The sequence below is a fragment of the Sander lucioperca genome, chromosome 22 (assembly GCF_008315115.2).
Source record: "Sander lucioperca isolate FBNREF2018 chromosome 22, SLUC_FBN_1.2, whole genome shotgun sequence".
Classification (NCBI taxonomy): Eukaryota; Metazoa; Chordata; class Actinopteri; order Perciformes; family Percidae; genus Sander; species Sander lucioperca.
This window is the reverse complement of record NC_050194.1, coordinates 18440641-18459582: the sequence shown is the minus strand read 5'-3', so window position 1 is coordinate 18459582 and position 18942 is coordinate 18440641. Positions and strand designations below refer to the sequence as shown.

The window sequence follows — 18942 nt, the reverse complement described above, 5'->3', positions numbered from 1 at the left end:
CACCCCCACACTGTAGCCAACATAGTGGTGGAGACAAATCCTTGGTGCCCTTTAACACAAAAGGCAGACAGTCTAAAACCGAGGAGGACAGTCTGACAGTCTGGGGGAGATTAGTGGCACACAACAGATGTTACTCCTTGATTAACAATACTGTGTACCAGGGGTGAGCTTCAGCTCCCCACCCTTCTGAGGCTCAGTGTGTTAACTTCAGCCCCGCCAAAATAAATTAACTTACTGCATGTGATGTGATAGGAATAATACAATATATTTGTTGATCTTTCTACTAGGGCAGCTTTTGGTGACGTTACAATAATATCCACTTGCTTTACTTTTGTGCCGTGCTTATATATAATAGTATAATTGGCTTATGTCAATTTTCAAAGGTGCATCAAGTTCACACATTGTTTCTGTCACCTGCTGTCAGTTGCTCACAATGTACACACAGTGTTGAAACATATAGACAGGTAAGCAAATACACAACTGTTATACTGTATGTGAACAAGCTGTATCTGACGTAAAGGATGAAATACTGGCTTCACCTATTCAGGCCTGCTAAAAGTATTCAAATGAAACAAAATCTGAAGATTACAAGGACTTTGGTGGATAGACAGAGTCACTGGCCTAAGTGATATTATAGTAATATATTGTGCAGAAAACCATATGTACACAGAAAGGAGAACATCTGTTTTAAAAGCCTATTTATTTTAGGACTATTATACTGGAACTCATTTTGTGAGGGCAGCAAGGTAGGTCTGTATATATATCACACATCTTCCTATTTTCCCTCTATCTGACTCTTTTAAGTTACACACAAATGGCACGTTATCATGTTACACCACTGTATATTGTGAAAGTGACTTGTCTATATGCACAACTCAAAACTGTGATTACTTTTCATTACTGCAAGGTGGATCGGTCCACTAGTTACGACAGCGGGGGCGAAATTGTTACAAAAAGTCTTGAATAGATTAATGTTTTACTTTCTAACTCCACAAGCTTCAGCTGCATTTGACACGAAGTTTAAATAAGCCAAATAACCCAAATAATTAACGTCAAACTGAAAGATTTAGTGGTACAAATAACTTTTCAGACACCCCTCTCCTCTGTCAAAAGTGGTATTGCTCGTGTATGTTGTCACAGGCTCATTAGCGTGCAATCTTGGACAGTAGTGCACTGGGGCTATGTTGTAGTTTGCAGGAGCTGCCTTGAGTAGGACGTGAATTGAACTACTCGCCTTGCTTCCTGTCTGACGCCTTGTTCTGGTTTTCTGCTAAAACAAAAGTCAACATGGTCCAGCGAAACTAACCCGTTGCCCGGTGTTGTTGGAGATAAGAGGCGCTCACCGTGATGCTTGTGAGTGATACTTTTTGTTCAAATAATAAAGTTTATGTGCTAGCTAACTTAGGAAATGTAAGCTAGTTCATTAAGTATGGTGCTACCTTGTGTTTTGATAGTGTGTGATTCGCATGAATGGTGATTTTTATGTTGACAAATTTAATTAAAAGTGACCAGTAACAAAGTAGTAGTTTTTGTGGAAACTTAACATAGTTAGCTTAGCAACTTTTCCCTATGTACTGCCATAGCTTTGTCCCTTTTGTCTTGTCTGGGGTATTACTCACAAAAATGCAGCTCAAACTGATTTTGTCGGTTCTTTCTTCATTTTAATACTATGTATTATTATATATGCATTGTGAAAGGCACAATGTGATGCAATGTTATAGGGAAGGATAATAAAACAAGTGTTAATAGGATTGTGAAGCTCAGACATGTCCATATGCAGTCTTAAAATGATCCCTGGTAACTACCAGTTTTCTTGCCAGTATCATCCATTCATCTTCTTGATGTCAGCCCAGAAAGTATGCTCGGCTTGTTTGACATCTGACAATAAACTCAATAAGATTAGTTGACAAAGTGACTAAAGTGCTCCATGAAGTTTGCAAAGAGATGCTCATTGGAACAAAAGCATTTTATGTGAATTGGCTTTGAGCTGGGTTTTCACCCATGAATGGCACACATGGCAAGATAGGTCAGTATTGTCTAAGACCTTTTTTTTTTTTTTTTTTAATAATATCTCTTTAATAAGGCACTGGGTGGATGCTTTTATATCTGACGCAACATTATTTGGTGGCTATGTTATTTGGATCTCTCTCAGACTCTTTTACTTGTATACATTTTGTGCCGTTGCAGTGGAATGTTGTTTTCTTATCTTTACTATAGCCTCAGGTATAAAGACAGAACTGGCTGACATACAATCCAACCGAAGTGCTCTGTGGGATCATAAACACTAGAGCTTGTTTAACCTGAACTTCTCAGTGTCCCATGGCCATGATTATGACTGCTAACATTCATAAGTGGCTTGAACATGCATACATTACAAGTTAAAAAGAGAAAAGTACAAGTACAGATGGGTCATTTCACTTTTTGAGCATATGTACATTTCATATTTTATCATCAGTTGCTTGTGGCCTTTTTGTCGAGTTCAAAATCCTGTTTGCTCTGTAGCCTGTGTGTAACATTCTGTGAGCTCCCGTCACACCAATTTCTTTGCCAAACTCATTTCCCTTTCATGAGGGATTTTGGAAAAGGGGTTGTTTGTGATGGTTACTTGGACAAGCTCAGTTTTCAGGGCCTTTTCTTTTTTAAACTGAGAGGCATCCACCTGGAGGGCTGGCAAGCTCATCTGAAAAACTGTTGAACAGTTTTAACTCAAGTACAAAAGAGGCTGTCTATCAGAGCTTGCAGATAATTCCTCTTTCCTTGTCATATCACTGAAAATATTCAGACACAGTTTGAAGGCTCTTTAAGAGCCTGTGTATTGTAATGTCACTGTTATGACATTGTTCCAACACTTATCTGGAACAATTTAGTTCCCTGGCTTTCATGTTTTAATGTATATATGGTCAGTGGAAATGCAGTGTGGGGGATGGATAAATTCCTGCATGTAAAAACTCAAGAGTGCTCTTTCCTCTCCACTCTAAAATTTGTGAAGGTTAATAGGGCTGTATCCACTGGATGTGACTTATTCTTATTTGGGTCTATTAACATGCAGTGTTATTCTGCTGTGGGAGTAGAAGAGTGTTGTGTCTCCAACCCTTTGTAATTAAGAGACGTTGTTAGATTTAGCATTCAAGTGGACACCATTTCTCTCCGACGTGAACACGTTGGCAGAAAGCCTCGATTACAGACATCAACAAAGTTCTTGTTCTGGACAAATGTATACAGTGCAAGTGATTATGTCGGAGATGATTAAACAGCAGGCTTGCTTTAAAACGTAGGCTTCCTTGGCTGCCATGCATAGCCATGCTGAGCCTTTGTGTTTATGGTAAGTGGGCAGCTGCATGCTTGTGAGACCTTGGCTGCACCCCAGGCCCTCAACTGAGCCTGATAACTACTATTGAAGCCTCCCAGCCATGCTCATTTCTGACTATTCACTCACTGCTTTACATGTAGAGTGTGCCTCCTGTTTGACATAGCCTAATGTCTGTGAACATGCAGACAGCTGTGGGCTAGCCTCCACCTTACAATGAGTATCATACATTTCCTTTCAGTCAGTCAGCCGTGGCAAAACTTGTTGGCACCTGCCTTTTGTGGCACATAATTAATGACAACACCAACAAAGAAAGTTTCGGGTTTCAAAAACCTTGAATTTTCACAGTGAAAATAAGGCACGGTGCTGCAGAAAAAGCAGAACTGGTTTGCCAATTTGTCATTTGATTAACCGGTCTTCAGGAGCCCTGCATGTCTATGTGCCTTCTATTACATGCCCTGTAAACACACCCACCATTATGACATACACAGAACTGCTCAAATGTGAGTCCAAATATGGATCCTGTGCAAGCCATGCAACTCAAAGAAGTAGGCCACTAGAGCCAATAGCTCGGGGAAACAAGCTTTTGAGGAACATGCAGATTTTCTCCCAGGGAATCTTTCTGTGGAAGGGGACACTTTTACCCAGCATTCATTTCACAAGTGGTATAGGGATAAAGAGAGCAGCACAAATCTCTCAGTTCGGTTTCAAGTCGGGGCGTCTCAGGTGCTCAGCAGATGCTCGGATTACTGAGACAGCCACAATCCTGGGATTGTTGAGAACAGGATGCAGATCCAACTGCCATGCATGCAGGAATGTAAAAGAAGGATGTCTGAGAATTCAACATACCATTTAAGCCTTTTTCTATCAGTTTTACACACATGAAAGCTTAATTAAAAATGTTAAGCTTATGTAATAATTTTAAAACTAGATTATAAGTAGTTAATACACATTGCTTAGTAGCCTATACAAGGTGCAACAATGATTCAAACAGTGTTATTTTCCACCAGCTGTCCAAGTGCTATAAAATGGATTAGTATTAGCTCTAATTGTCAGTCAGACACAAAGCTGCCAAATCCTTATGTAATGTTGGCCTAACCTATGGGATTACAGTCCATGCAATGTGTGGAAAAGCTGCTCTAATTTATGGGTAACTACACTTTAGATGCCTATTGTAATGGTTAAGCTTGACAGTCTGTAGTCTGTCTGGACTTGACCCGCGATATGTGAGTTTTAGAAAAATGTAATTTACAATATAGTACTCTTGTGTCTGATCTTACATAGAAAATAAAGCGGGGTCCGTTTTTCAGGCTTTTGAAAATTTAGCTGACTCTAAAGCAGGCCTCCGCTTTATACTCCACCCAATCTGCTCTGTGGTTTCCTCTCCTGTCCTATCTATCACTCATTTAGGCCGCACGATAGCTTGCTATTTCTGACACGCTAAAGTAGCGATGGTTGAAAGGCTCGTGGTGACCACAAAGGAAGTGTGGTGTCTGATCAGCTTGTTCAAGGCAGCGTTATTGTTGTCATTTAGGAAGGCCGCTGTCACTGCAGACCTGTTTGCGTGTGATGGAAAGCCTCATCTGAGGAGAACGTCTTGCAACGTTCTTCCCCTTCTCAGAGATTAGAGTTCTCAGTTGTCATGGTTGTTGCTGCACCAACCCAGATAAAAAGCTATCGGCCTGCAGAAGCATTGAGACTCCAACTGATTCCAGATAATGGCAGCATCGTTATGGAGGCAATCGGGTTGTGACGTAAGAAGGATAGCGGCACCCCTTGGGCAGAAATTTTAGATACCTCATTTAACAGATTAAAGCTTCATCTGCATCTTTGAACACAAGGTGCACTCAGTATAAGGTGCGTTCATTGGGTGTATCCAGTAAGCACTGGAAATCATGCCTCGGTAAGCTTGGTCTGTACAAGAAAAAGCAGACAGGCAGCCATTTGCCAGCACTTCTCAACATGTTTTTTATTCACAAACTGTCATAAGTTTGAAAGGTTTTCAAAGGATGTGGGGCTAGGTTAGGCTTTTGTAATGTGTGTTCAATTTATGTCATGGAGCTGAGGAATGTTTATAATTATGTTATAAACCTCGCCCATTTAAAGCACTCAGCTCAGATTTACGGGATAAAAACGTAATGCCTGAGCATGGGAACGATGATAAATTGTTGCGATTCTCTGTAACCGACAGTAATGGATGTTGTTTACAGTTTAGAGTCCAGAGTGTCAGGCTGCAGTCAGACTTTTTCCATTTTTGTAGAGAAGAAAAACATAATTTATTATCCTTTTCGTGTGGGTAAACATCATGTTAAAGAGTTTTTCTTGTCTTTGCTAATTTCATTTCTTATTAATTTCTTACCAGTAATGATAATATATATATATATACACAACCGTTTCCTCTAACCCAGCACATCCCCAGTTATTTCTGCTGTGAAACACAGATCTGTGTGGTTACTAGTCACAGCTCCAAGCTTTGATCTCTTCTTTTCTATTCACACAAGTTAAAAGCTGCCAGACGCCCTTGAACCGTGTCGATCTCCTTGTAGAACTCTGCTAAAAACATCCGTGTGTTAAAGTTGTTTTCCTGGCGTGATAAGTGTTAGTAATGGAAATCATATGCTGAATGCAAACACCACCTCCAGTATGTCAGCTCCCTCAGGGTCTTGTGATGCTGCCTCCCCTACATTCACACACACTCCACCCAACACCCGCAACCTCTGATGTCGCCTCTTTTGTTTCCCACGGTATCTCATCTTCTGCACAGAGTCGCTCTGTCATTTAAACAGACACTCTCATTCATCATTCGACCATCTTGTGTCCACTGCACTTTGTTTTAATCACCTACCTGATCTTGCCTCAAGTGGAACTGATCTAGTCGTAGTAAAAAAAATCCTCTGATGATTATATAGATTTACATCTGTGGCTAATCAGCTGGTTACTGTAACCGTGGTGCAGCACTAATGTGAAGAGGGTTGTTTTGATAACCGCAAGGTCAGCTATTCCCAGCCAGCCTCTGAGGATTCAATTACACAACTTTGACTTTGCTCTATTCCTCTCTGTGTGCTCCAGTGTGGAACACTTTGAGGAAACTCGCTCTCTCAGATGACTGATAATCCTCCACATCGACAGGCAAGAACACAACAAGGTATAAAGTTCCAATTTTGGTGACACTGCGGCGAGAACACATGGAAGTGAAAATGAAGTGTCATTTCAATTCAGAGACTACCACATATGGCAACACAGGCGACGCCCTTGCGAATCAAAGCAAGTGTTTGCTGGAATTGTTGCTTGCTCACTTGAGAATTAAAGGAGCTTGTCAAACCACAAACATCCCTTGAATTTTCACTTTTGTATATGTTTAACAGGTTTGTAAGAGTGTTGTTGTGGAGAATTACAGTAACTTCAGATTCCAAACAATTGAGTGCTCTATGCTCTGAATGGGTGTGAGATGAGCTTGAAGGTTCAATGTGTTCAATGAATACTGCACCAAAAATCTGTCTTTTGATGTCAAATTCTCAATGCCTGCTTGAAAGGTGGCTCTGAAAAGTTTGTAACTCGCTCCTTAATGGAGGACGCTAGCTGTAAACTGCTTGGATTGACAGTGGTAAAAATGGAATGGAAATGTCTCCAACCACTTCTGCAGCATAATCCACTTCAACAGTTTCTCCAAAACATAGCTAAAGATGTACATGGTAGTGTTCTCGCCTCTTCGTAGTGCCAAAAACTCTTGTCAGAATTGGCGCATTTAGCAATTCATTGCCAAAGTAACTACTGTTTGAAGCATACTGAGCATACAGATTAAAGGCAGATATAGATTATGCTGCAGAAGTGATTTGAAAAGTTTCTATGGACGGTTGGATACCTTTTTTTGTTTTTTTTTTTTGTTTTGTTTTGCTATGACTTTGTGTCACGATTGGAATCCATTGTAACGGCTGTGAATCCAGCTGACATCCTCCACGAAGGACTCACTTTTCAGAACAACCTCTGAAGTAACGTTTGATACTGGAAAAAGATACATTTTCAGTTGAGTATTACCGTAAGAGAGCATTGGGTTTGCCCTCCATTGACAGTGCGTTTCAGAGCTTCAAACCCGGGGGATCTGTTCTTCCCTATCCAGCTTGTTCTTTGCTTATACGGTCAAAAGAATGTCAGAAATGTACTGAATTCTAATCCTGTGCTCATCTTTGTGTGTCTGCTCAGGTTTGGGCCGAGGAGTGAAGCACATTCCTGAAGGAGTTGAGGGCTGCTGTCTTAAAGCTTATGAGAAACCAGCTGGCTCACACCATGCCCGTCAAGATGGCCGCCACTTTTTCTTGCCCTCTCTGGAACAGCTTGGGACAAGGATGTTTTTTGCCATGGTGATCATTTTCAAGAAAACACTGGAAAAGAAGGGCGCCGACGATGTAGTATCCAAAAGTACAGATTTGGGCCCGGTGAGATGTCACTTTCTACTTGTTTAAGCATTTGTTCTGTGTGGAATTTGTCATCTTGTGTTTGTATGTAGACTTGCCAACAGGCCTCCACTGCTCTTGTCAAGGTGGAAGACGACAAGGTGCTGCTATAAATCAGGAAATTGTTGTCGGCCACTAATCACTCACAGCTGTTTTATGGCTTTACATTATATTGTCTTATTTTTTTGTGTGTGTGTGTTGCCTTACTGAATGTCAGGAAGTAATGTCAAAAGAACTATTTGGATGTTGGAAGATTGGGAATAAGGAATGTTTTTTTACAATTACTAATAATTGCATCATAATAGCTGCCAACTGTTATCACCGGGGTGTTTGTCATAGGGTTTTGAATCCCCCGTGTTCCATTTACTTCACTAGAAATGACAATGGAGTATTTTAGTTCCACTAGGCTGAGCAACTCTGAGTCATTCTCTAATCAGCACCCATGCAGTAGAAACCCCATTTCTGCCAGCACAGAGTGAGAAAATTCCCCAACTAATGTGGACTGATTTTGCCCTTTAGCCATGTGAAATGAAGTCATAATGCTCCGAGGCTGTGTGTCAATCAGAGGCATTTATGGTGGAACTCTCTCCGTTGTGAAGTCAAACTTAGTCTTTCAGCAGCAAAAAAAAGTGCTATGACAATTATACACACAAATTTGACTTTCCAGTAGGTTTTGATTTTAATTTGTTCATTTATTGACTTCTTATTGCCAGAACCTCCTGTACATTTTAAACAAATCTATTTATGTGACTTTCTGGTTTCTGACAAGCTGACAGTGAATCTCTTTTGCAGTTCCAGGCACAGACCATGAGCCAGGGGACTGCACTTTTCTCTTGTGGACTCATGGGTAAGAGTCTGCCATCATTCTCATTAATATACACATTCACACCTCTAAGGGTGATATGGACAATTTAGCCAAATTAGTAATTTAGTAATAGTACATTTTGTAGAAATTTAGTCATCACATTAATGCAACTTCCTATGAATTCATTAATGCCATACACTTGTTCACAATGGCCCTTCAGCACCAGAGATATTAAAGGAATTACTACCTTTTTATAAATCATACACAATAGCAACATCTCTCATGTCATCATTTCTTCTATTTATTCTTTTTTGGGCCACTGTTGTCAGTCAATGTGACTTATTCCACATCACAAAGTGGACATGACAAGTAAATATGTACTTACAACGGCCCTCGGCAGCTTGTAGTGACCAGAAAATGTCAGGTGTTTAGTGACAGCAGTGGTTTGCAGGGGGCTTGTCGTATTGTAACATTTCTGAGAAATTATTGGCAGAACGGCAGCAAGCCAGTCTCTGCTGCATCTGGTCGACAGTCACACGGCTTTATGTGAAAAATGTCTGACAGGTGTTTCTGCCCAGATTAATGTGCGTGAATGACTGTGTTAGTGGCTTATCATTAGCAGGGATCTCATGGCACTCCTGCATGCTTTAAAGCTGTGGACATGTCGTCCCCTAGTTTGGTTATGAATACAAAACCCTACATCCTTAGTTTAACCAGCTTTATGAGTAGCAGCCTTTACAGCATTTGTATTGCAAGATTAAATGGTATTCTGTTCCTGCATTACATTGGCATTGTGTAACACTGGCAGACAACACAGCACTACCAGTAGGTGTTGTCAACACTGGCCTTTGTTCTTCCTCCTGTGCATGTACTGTAGATGGTATTGGTATTTTGGGATTTCCAGTTAAGAAGAATAGACCTTTAGCATACCAGGAATGGGCAGTGGCCTTGACGTTTAGTATCTGACTCAAAGTAGATTGACCAGTTCAGTTGGCTGACCCATTCAGCATTTCAGAGAATTTCTGTTGTGGGAATAACAGGTGCTTTCTGGGCAAGGTAGCTATGGTGCTGCCTGGCGCAGAGCCGATCAGTAATGGCCTAATATAGAACTCTTGCCAATCTCAACAAACTAACACAATGATAAGCTTTAGTTAAAATGTTTATGATGGGTTATTTACATTTTATCACGCCTTGCTCCAGCAGAGACAAGGTTTGATATCGAGTCAGACATTGAGCTCTGCTCCCTTTCCCAATTAGCTGTGATTACAGACTGTGACACTGAAAGCGGTGCTTGGAGGAGGGGATTTATTTTTAGTGCCAATTACACGAAGCAGTGAGTGGTGTCAATACAAAATACACATGCTGGGACCGACACGCTGACCCAGACCGGGGCAGTTTCATGGATGTCCATATTGAGATTGCCAAACTTGACTTAATTGTACAACCTTGGCACTAAAACAGGTTTTAGGACAGTTTTGTCTAAGAGTTTAATGCCTAAAGTGATTATCAGTTTTGTTCTTATAAAGGACTTTGCACATCAGGTCTCAATTTCTATTCATATTTTTAATTTGTTCCAAAAACTTGTGTAGAAACCCTGCACACTGAATCGGATGCTGAAATAAAATGCAGCCCTCAGGCAGTGATGATGATGTCACTAATGATGAAAAATAAAGTGTAAAAAGCTGGGAGATTTTACAAGCTTATACCAGAGCTGCAGAGTTACTTAATATCTACTGTCTCAGTTCATTCATAAATAGAATTCACTTTTTTTTTTTTTTTAAACCTGTTGTCATATTAAAAATGCAGAAAATTCACAATGACAATTTCAGATCTTGGTGTGCAAATAAGCCTATCAATATTTTAGGTTAGAATCTTGTCATTTAAAGGTTGTTTAATTAAAATGATTCTGGTCTTTTGTTGTAGAGACAAGCCGGTGGCATAAGTTGGGTCACAGCTGTGCCATACAGCAGAGGCCAGTTGGGACCAGCCTGGAGAGCCTGTGGGACGTCCTGCCTGAGGTGCACAAGAGTTCTGCCCACTGGGATTGGGATGTTGGCTCCACTTCAACCACAATCACCAGCTTGTTGCATGACCTCAGTCTGACTGAGGCTGCGTCCTCGCACTCCACTGCACCTCCTAGCAAGCGGCAGTGCCGGTCCCTCTCTTGCTCAGATGAGCTCGGTAGTTGCCGGTCTACCTGGCGCCCTCAGGGCTCTCGGGTGTGGACAACAGTGGAGAAGAGAAGGTGCCACAGCGGGGGCAGCGTCCAGCGCGGCGGCGTTGGGAACGCGCAGCTCGGCTTCCCAGCCATGCAGCGCAGCTCCAGCTTCAGCCTGCCCGCCCGCTCCAACATCCTGGAGCTGCCCTGCTTCTCCCAGCATATCCCCTGCCCCTCTGCCTTCACCGGTCTGACGCCCTCATCCTCCATGATCCTGTCCTCTAAGCCCTCAGCACAGCCCCTCTACCTCTCTCATGAACAGATCTGCCTCCCTGAGCCTCGTGGACCCTCGCCACCCAGCTCCCCTGACTCCACACCAGAGCTGGAGCGCCGTGGTGGACCAGGGGGTCTTGCCCGTAGTCGCTCACAGCCGTGCGTCCTCAACGACAAAAAGACCGGTGTGAAGCGTAGAAGACCAGCTGACACACATAAACAGAGGCCTTCTCTGGACCTGGCCAAGATGACCCAGGTTGGTGTAAAAATAGATCACACAGAAAAAAAAAAAATTTAATCAGGACAATATACTCTTGATTAAATACTCCAATCTCTGCCAGTAGGTTCTTAGGATCTAAGGAGTTTGTATCCTGTTTAACATCAATTGATGCTTAAAATGTATGTTAAAATGTATATTTAATATTGCACCTGAGCAATATTTTATCAGAGGCAATTTCCAGTGGCATTTTTTTTTTATATTTCATTTATTTATTGGTTGAACTCACCACAGCCCTCTTATGTGCTCTAAACTGTCAAGAGCATGAGACAAGACCCTCAGGAAATAGTCATGCCAGCTGGAAGCTCTGCTAGGACCATCAGTATCACTAACATTAGCTAGTTATACAATGCTGGTTTGGCAACCTGCTCCTACCATGTTGGATAAACAAACTCTTCCAACTAAGGTCACACTATTGTGTCTGTGTTCTCCCTCAGCACACCTCAAAGTGTTTCTGCAGGCACTGTCATTAAATGAAGGCGATCGTTCATTCATGCAGGCCGGTTCTGGGTCACATTCCATTATGTGGTTGTGTATTTGCACTTGCAGAATGGAGCGCAACGTAGCACAGAATACCCTTTTTAGTGTGTTACTGGATAAAAATAATTTGATCACAGCAGGAATTGAAGAGGTCATTTAGATGATCAGCTGAGTTTGTATTCATAAAAGAGATGATCTTATGAAACCACTGGCTTGACCTATTCCATTTCTGAAGTCATCCATGTTTCAACAGACAATCTGTTCCATCAGCACATCCTGGCAAGCGTTTGTCTCTTTGCCCCACAAGCACACAGACACACTTAGTTAAGTTTCACACGTACACCGACTGGATCATAAACACAGAGCTGGACTTAGCCCCTCTGAGAAAGTCCCTCAGAGTTCAGCAGAGTCTTAACAACAGCGCTGCTGTGACAAGACAAGCAGACGCCACACACGCTCCAAACAGGGACGAGGTCAACGTGGAGAAAAGAGCCTTAGGCGAGGCAACTAACAATATTTTCACAGAGGAACATCAGGGTGCTGAGATTGTTAGCATTAGATCCTTCCTGCTGTTTGTGCATTGTGTTCGCTGTTCCTCTATTAAAAGGGACTGCTGTGTTTTATTGCATCATATCTTTTTTTTTAAGATATCTTTTTTAAACTTCTCTTGGTTTATTTTTTTAGCCCAGTTATGCAACCAGACCCAGAGGTAGTGCTGATAAGTCAATCGACCGATCTCTTAATCGTTTTAAGCCATTTATCAAACAATAATGCCACACTGTTGCCAGTTCCAGCTTCTTAAATGTGAGGATTTGCTGCTTTACTTTGTTTCTATGATTGTAAATTGAATATTCTTGTTTTTTGGACTATTGGCTGGACAAAACAAGCTGCTGACAAAGATGTCACCTTGGGCTCTGGGAACTGGTGACGGGCAATTGTTTTTTTTAGACAAAACGATAATTTGATTAATTGAAAAATACACTGATTGTTTAAGCCTAGAAGTCTGAAGTGTTCAGCTGTGAAGATTCAGGATATCACAATGGAAAAGATGTCCGCTTGTGATGATAGACCAAACTTGCTTGGAACTCTACTTCAGCTTCACACGTCACCCTATCAGTACTCAAAGTCACCTTACTATTCAAAGATTACTTACTAAAATGTCCTCTCATCCACACACCACAGTGGTGTAACTTACCCTGGGAGAAACTGCTACCCTCCATGAATGTCAGGAAGTAGAGCAGCTGTGTTAGAGGTTATAGATCGTTGCACAGGGGAGATGCGTGTTGGGTAAAGAGATATTGATTTCTGTAAATTCAGCTCAGTGGGTGGATTGCTGCCACAACCGAGCCTCATGAGCTATTGATCAGCTTGTATTGACGGAGAGTCAAGGTCAGTATGGATGAGGAGTCTGCGCTCTTCTCCATTTCATTCAGAGACAGAGGGGGTGGGTGATAGTAGCAGACAAACTGGATACCGGCAGCACTTATTCATGTAATGGGGTGCACTAATTTGTGTGAGAAAGATTTTCTCTGCCTAAAACTCTTCATCTGCAGAACAACCTCCTCTGTTCTAAGTTAGAGCTGTACTTGGTTTAATTAATGTCGGCACTGTTTTGCTATATAGTCCAGACCACTCATAACCTTATCAGTTTGGTCCCATGGCCTGGGCCAGAAATCTGACGGTTGAGACTGAAGTGCTAAGGCAGAAGGCTGCAATGTGACACTGGCCTGGTGCTGACAAATGTACCCGGCTTGACCAGAGCCAAGAAAAACAGCAGGGCCCTGTTTGATCTATATGGTGAAGAGACCTTTCTCACTGCTGTTGGGTCGTGGATCATAACTTTACATTTCATCCTTTCATCATTATAAACTGAATCCCTTTTTGGCTTTTGACTATTTTTTTAGGGAAAATCAGAAGGTAGACGACAACACTTTGTGCTCTCGGAGGATCCATTATTTGTAGCCGTAGTTCATACACTTGGCTGTGACCTGCATCCCCAACAGTCTCACAGTCTTAGTCCCACAGGCTTGTGAGGTATTGCATTAGCACACAAGTGACAGGAGGTTTCACAGAGGCCCTATTCTCCTGTGTCCTTCTGGCCTAACACCGTAGTGGTCAGGCATGAGGCAGCTGTCCTGCCCTCTCCACATTAGCTGTACAGATTGGATAAGCCTTTGTCATAAAGCCTTCCAGTTCAGCACGCACAGCTGTCACAGGACCTGCCTGCAGCAGTGCTGGCACATGTGGATTTGCCTAAGGAGGTTTCTGGGTTTCCCAGATGGATGCGTTCATTGTGTAGTTCTAGTAAAAGGCCAGCAGAGTCAAAGGACGACATGGGTGATGTCTACCCTCTGGGTATCTGGCCACTGGCTGTCAGGGTTCATGTTGGACCTCAGATTGCATAGCCTCACCCGTCCAACTACCAGTTGCTCCAATATGTAATGCAGGCTAAATTTATACCCTTCAAATCTTACTTTTTTAATATTATAGTGGTTGTTGTCCAGTGTCCAGCTCTGAGCTCACTGACTCACCCACATGCTGTATAAGTACAGTAGAAGCATTGTTTTCATAGAATGGCTGTATGCCATTTTAGTTTTCTTTGTGCCCTAGTTAGGACATGGGTCATAGTCAAACATTAAGGAAATGTTTGATTCCCTCACCAAATATGCCATCACCATGGACTCCTACCAGACCAAATATTTCACATACTTGTTTAAGTTTATCCTTGTTTCCTTGAGAACATAAATGTATGCTTCTAAAAAAAAAAAGGATTTTTCTGTACTTCCACAGAAACTTCGGAATTTCCACAGCCTTAGCTGCCCTGGAATCACAGGAGAAGAAAGCTATGCATCAAGCCAGGCCCTCCCCACTCTCAGGAGCACCGCTCAGTGCGACACTGACGACTCATCAGCAAATGAACGTGACCTGGAGGACGTTCAGCCTCAGACCAAAGAAGGCGAGAACGTGCCGTCAGACCCCACCATCGAGGAGGTGGACTGGATGCCGGGGACGACCAATGGGAAGGACAATGAGCCTCTGTGGGCGGGGCTGTGTAGCATGAGGAAGGACGTGTATCAGCTTGGAGGCGAGCTCGACATTGAGCAAATTGAGAGGAACTGAGCTGGACCGTCTTCCTCCCGGGGGACGCTAATTTAGGGGACTGAAAGTTTATCACCAGGTGGTACAGTAAACAGTACTGATAAGTCTTAAGGACAAAGCAAGTGGCAAGCTAATGTAGTAAGCGTTTCAGCACTTGTTTTTTTTCTAAAGGAGAGATTGAGCAGCAGCTTTGTGGGCTGAACGCTCATTTTTGGAGGTTTTGTGTAGTTAGAAGCTACTCCCACACTGTGCATTATCTCAACTGTGTCTCAGGAGAACAACGAAGTCGGGGAGGACGGATTCGGGTGGAAATAATAGAACCGATAAATATAAGAATGATATTAGAGTTGGCTCAGAGACTGGGGTCTTTTACATTTCTCTGTAACCCTGATCACCTTCATTGTACTACATTTGGAGAGAATTGACAGCAGGTTTGTATAAATTCTCTGCACTAGAAAGTGCATTCCTCTGACGTGCTTCAATAGTACACGATGGACAGAAATGAAGACTACTTTAAGAGCTACTGTTAGTAAAGCCCCTTTCACTCTTAATGAGCAACAAGCTGCACACACACACAACCTGTAAAGTATATTGAAGAGCTTAACATTTCACACAGTAACATCCAGCTTCTCTCTGAGATCTATGCTCCCGTTTGTGTGAGATAAACTTTGTGAGGCTAATAGGGTTAATATTCTTTCTTTTTACGATTTGTAACTACAAAAGTATGTAAAACATGAGCATATTTCTATACAAATAAAACACAGTTTTAAATGTGTCATTTGTAATCACGTTTTTCAGCGTTCACAAAACATTCATAAAATTACGTGTGTGTTCTTAATGTGTTCAGACAGAATGTGAAGCGATGTGAAGTTGGATGGGGCACATAAAGGCACAAATGACAGATGCAAGTTGGCGTGAACAGATGCAAATTTACTCTCTAGGTGGCACAAATTTCTACGAATACCCCACAAATACACACTTATGTACAGGGTAGGGATAATCGTGAATTCCTGTATTAGCTAGTGGTCGAATATAATGTAATTAACCAATACTTCAAGTTTTTGGCTGTTCCATATAACTTCTTTACTCGAGAACTTCAATTTTATGCTACTTAAACTCCATCTCAGAGGCAAATATTGTTTCTCTCTCAAATCTGAGAGTGATGCGTTGTTGTATACTATAGCAGATTCAACTACCAAAAACATGCTTACATGTTAATACATCTGCAATAATAATCTAATATAATCTAATAACATAATAACACTGCCAAGTACTTTAACCTTTGATACTTGTAAGTACATCTTACTGATGAAACTTGCAGTCTTTTACTTGCGTATATTATTAATGCAGGATTTCACTTTGGTAATGCTACTTTTTTTTGTTTTAAGTACAGAATCTAAAAGAGAATTCCACTACTGCTATTAGCCGAGCACATGCATTATCAGCAAGGTCATTGTTGGAGACGTCTTTAATGCAACAATGCAGACTGACCCAATTAAGTAGCAGGAAAAGACAATCCAGACCGTAGTAGTGGTACTACTGATGAGCCTGTGTTTGTGTGCTGAAGCGGGGAGTGAGTAGGGAGGACGCCAGGCAGGGGTGGGAAGTCCGTTCCCCGTTTCTTTTCTTTTTTCATGGTGGGTGGAGTGGTGGAGCTGAGCGGCGGTTCACCCTAGAGACCTTTCTCCCTCCCTGCACTGGAAAACAAAAGGGGCTTTTTCTCTGAGGAGCACAGTGACGTGGGAGGCGGCTGTGAATGTGGGCCATGTGTCAGGGCTGCTGCTGCTCCGTTTGTCTGCTTCCCCTCCACAACACTGGTGCCTATACAAACCTCCAAAATTATACTGATGTTAACTTTTTGATGTAATGCTGCAGTACGATTGCATAGCAAGTCCACAAGCTGAGGAGGCAGCTAAGAGGCAGAAGCGTACGGTGCCACTGAGTAAAGAAAGTCACCTCATTAAAGGCTAAGTAATTTGAAGATTGCTCGACATGCTATACACCAGGCACAAATGCCACACAAAGCATAAACTACTTCTGTAATGGATTGCATTATTACGTTGTTGCATGAGAATCTGTATGCTTGCATAGTGAGGTAATATTTACACTGTCACAGAGCTGCCTGTGGTACAAGCCGCTGCTTTTCTCTGGTTAAGCCCTTTTCGGGTAATGAGTCGAGAAGGAAATGGGTCAACAGAACCCTTGTAAACATGCTGTGTGGCAGACTGACACACCGAAGGCCCCCGGTCTTTAATCAGTGGAGTGACAGAAGTGAAAGGAGGCATGTGCATGTTCTGAGAGAAGATAGGAGTACAACAGGAGGGGCATGTTGTGCCGATGTTCTGTAATACACTCATCCACAACCCCCATCAGCAGTGACACAACAGGGTGGTTTTCGCTCTTATCTGCTCTAATGATGATTCACATCACACTTCATTCAGTTCTTAAGCAACAGATGTCCCACAGTGCTCACATGAGTTTAATGTCACATGTTTCCGGTATACTAATGGTGCATAACAGGTTTTACTATAATAATAAGTTTTTCCCTCAAAACTTTCCGTCAACAATTCAAAGGTTGAATTCAATACTCAATTCAATTAATTAAAATGACCGGTAGTTGTGCAAAATGGTATGTGAGAGATTTTCCATTTCACAAAAATGAAGAGAAAATGACAACCAAAAACATAGCAAATTTAATTTTTGAAAATTACTCTTTTTCAGTAGAATTTTTCTAATAAACAAATTGAAATCGTATGTGAATGAAACTGAATGTTGGCACTAGTTTCTAGGTTTGGTGCCTACCCCCGCTTGGCAGCTTAAATGTGGTCAGGGTGAAAAGCAATTTAGCAGTACCACCCGGCCACAAAACATTTCCAGTTGCTGTGCAAGTGTTTGTCTGGAGCTTTTCTAATAAAACAAGCTGGAAAAATAGGAGCAAAAACTTTGCCATGAGCTCTAAATGACATCTATACAAAAAGCTGTACATCTTTTTCCGTACGTATGCACAAAATCGATACACTATTCTATCCGCAGATCTCACCCAAACACTTTCGAGACCAAAACCACAAATGTGTTTGAGGTACAAAAGTAGTTTTTAAAGTTCAGTCAGTATTGTGTCTGAGTCTGAGCAGCAATATCCTGCACCTCAATAGAAGAAATGTATCGAGGTCATACAAGCCTTCTCAAATTTAAAAAGTTGGCCCTTCAGCAAGAGGATTGTAGGATCTAAATTGTGAGCGCATAACACTTTGGCTTTTACAAAAGGTAACTGGACACCTTCACAGGAGACAGCCCCATCAGAGGCAGACAACTTTAAAAATGAGGTCAGCTGTAACCTTTTGCAGACCAGCACAGTTAGTTTACACTGCATGGTGTCATACGACCACCCTTTTTTCCTTGGATTATACATACGCACGCGCTCGGGTATGACATCATGGGGTCATGCCTAGTGTCTGGAGAGCCGGGCCTCAGAGGCTTTAGCGGGCAGTTGAGCAGGGGTCGTGTCCCCGGAGGGACCTGTGACGGCTGTGACCATGTTGGAGTACAGACTGCTTTGTGTATGAACTGAGACACTTCTTAGATTGCTTGTGAAGACTCAGAAGGGGGGGGGGGGGACACAGCCAGGAGAGGGAGGAAATTCAGGACTCCACCCCAAACCCGATGACTTCTAAAGTTTCAGAGCCCTCCCTCCAACGAGTGCTGTTGGCACGGCTGCCCACAAGGGAAGGAGAGTGATGAAATGTGGGGGAAACCATGTGGCTTGGCGAGTAAGAGCAACAGGCCCCCACATGGACCAGCGTCCCACACACAGAAAAAACAAGTGCATGTTTCCATGGATAACGGTGCATTTTGGGCTGCAGGTGTGCGGCGCTGTCTGGTCAGCTGCTCCGCTGTTTCCTGTCAAACAGGAAGAGCCAAATGAGTGGAGATGAAAGTTCAAGGTAACATACAGCTGGCAGTTGTTAAGGTGGGTAAATGCAGGTGCGCTACAAGGGCAACAGTGTGCATGCCGTGTAAAAGGAGCCTAACCCAAACAAATTACATAAAAAAAACGTATATGAATGTTGGCTCACGTGCTGGAGACACACCGCA

The 18942-nt window shown here is 42.3% G+C and overlaps 1 protein-coding gene across 2 annotated transcripts; it reads left to right on the top strand.

Moving 5' to 3' along the window:
• The first annotated feature begins 1139 nt into the window (after window positions 1-1139).
• fam53b (family with sequence similarity 53 member B) lies at window positions 1140-15626 on the top strand. 2 transcript variants are annotated; one of them, XM_035997928.1, is made up of 5 exons: window positions 1140-1353; window positions 7508-7740; window positions 8557-8605; window positions 10487-11250; window positions 14542-15626. In XM_035997928.1, exons 2-5 carry the CDS (start codon window positions 7651-7653, stop codon window positions 14869-14871), a joined length of 1233 nt encoding a protein of 410 aa, XP_035853821.1. In that variant the 5' UTR covers window positions 1140-1353; window positions 7508-7650; the 3' UTR covers window positions 14872-15626. The 2 variants fall into 2 exon arrangements, with proteins under 2 accessions (XP_035853821.1, XP_031171507.1); XM_031315647.2 differs by having other exon boundaries at window positions 8551-8605.
• The last annotated feature ends 3316 nt before the right edge of the window (window positions 15627-18942 follow it).

Excerpts from the sequence above, each read along its gene's own strand:
- fam53b (XM_031315647.2), top strand. The coding sequence starts at position 7,651 with ATGTTTTTTGCCATGGTGATCATTTTCAAGAAAACACTGGAAAAGAAG. Across the intron at positions 7,741-8,550 it reads AAAGTACAGATTTGGGCCCG|TTCCAGGCACAGACCATGAG; the intron begins GTGAGATGTCAC and ends TCTCTTTTGCAG. Across the intron at positions 8,606-10,486 it reads TTTCTCTTGTGGACTCATGG|AGACAAGCCGGTGGCATAAG; the intron begins GTAAGAGTCTGC and ends CTTTTGTTGTAG.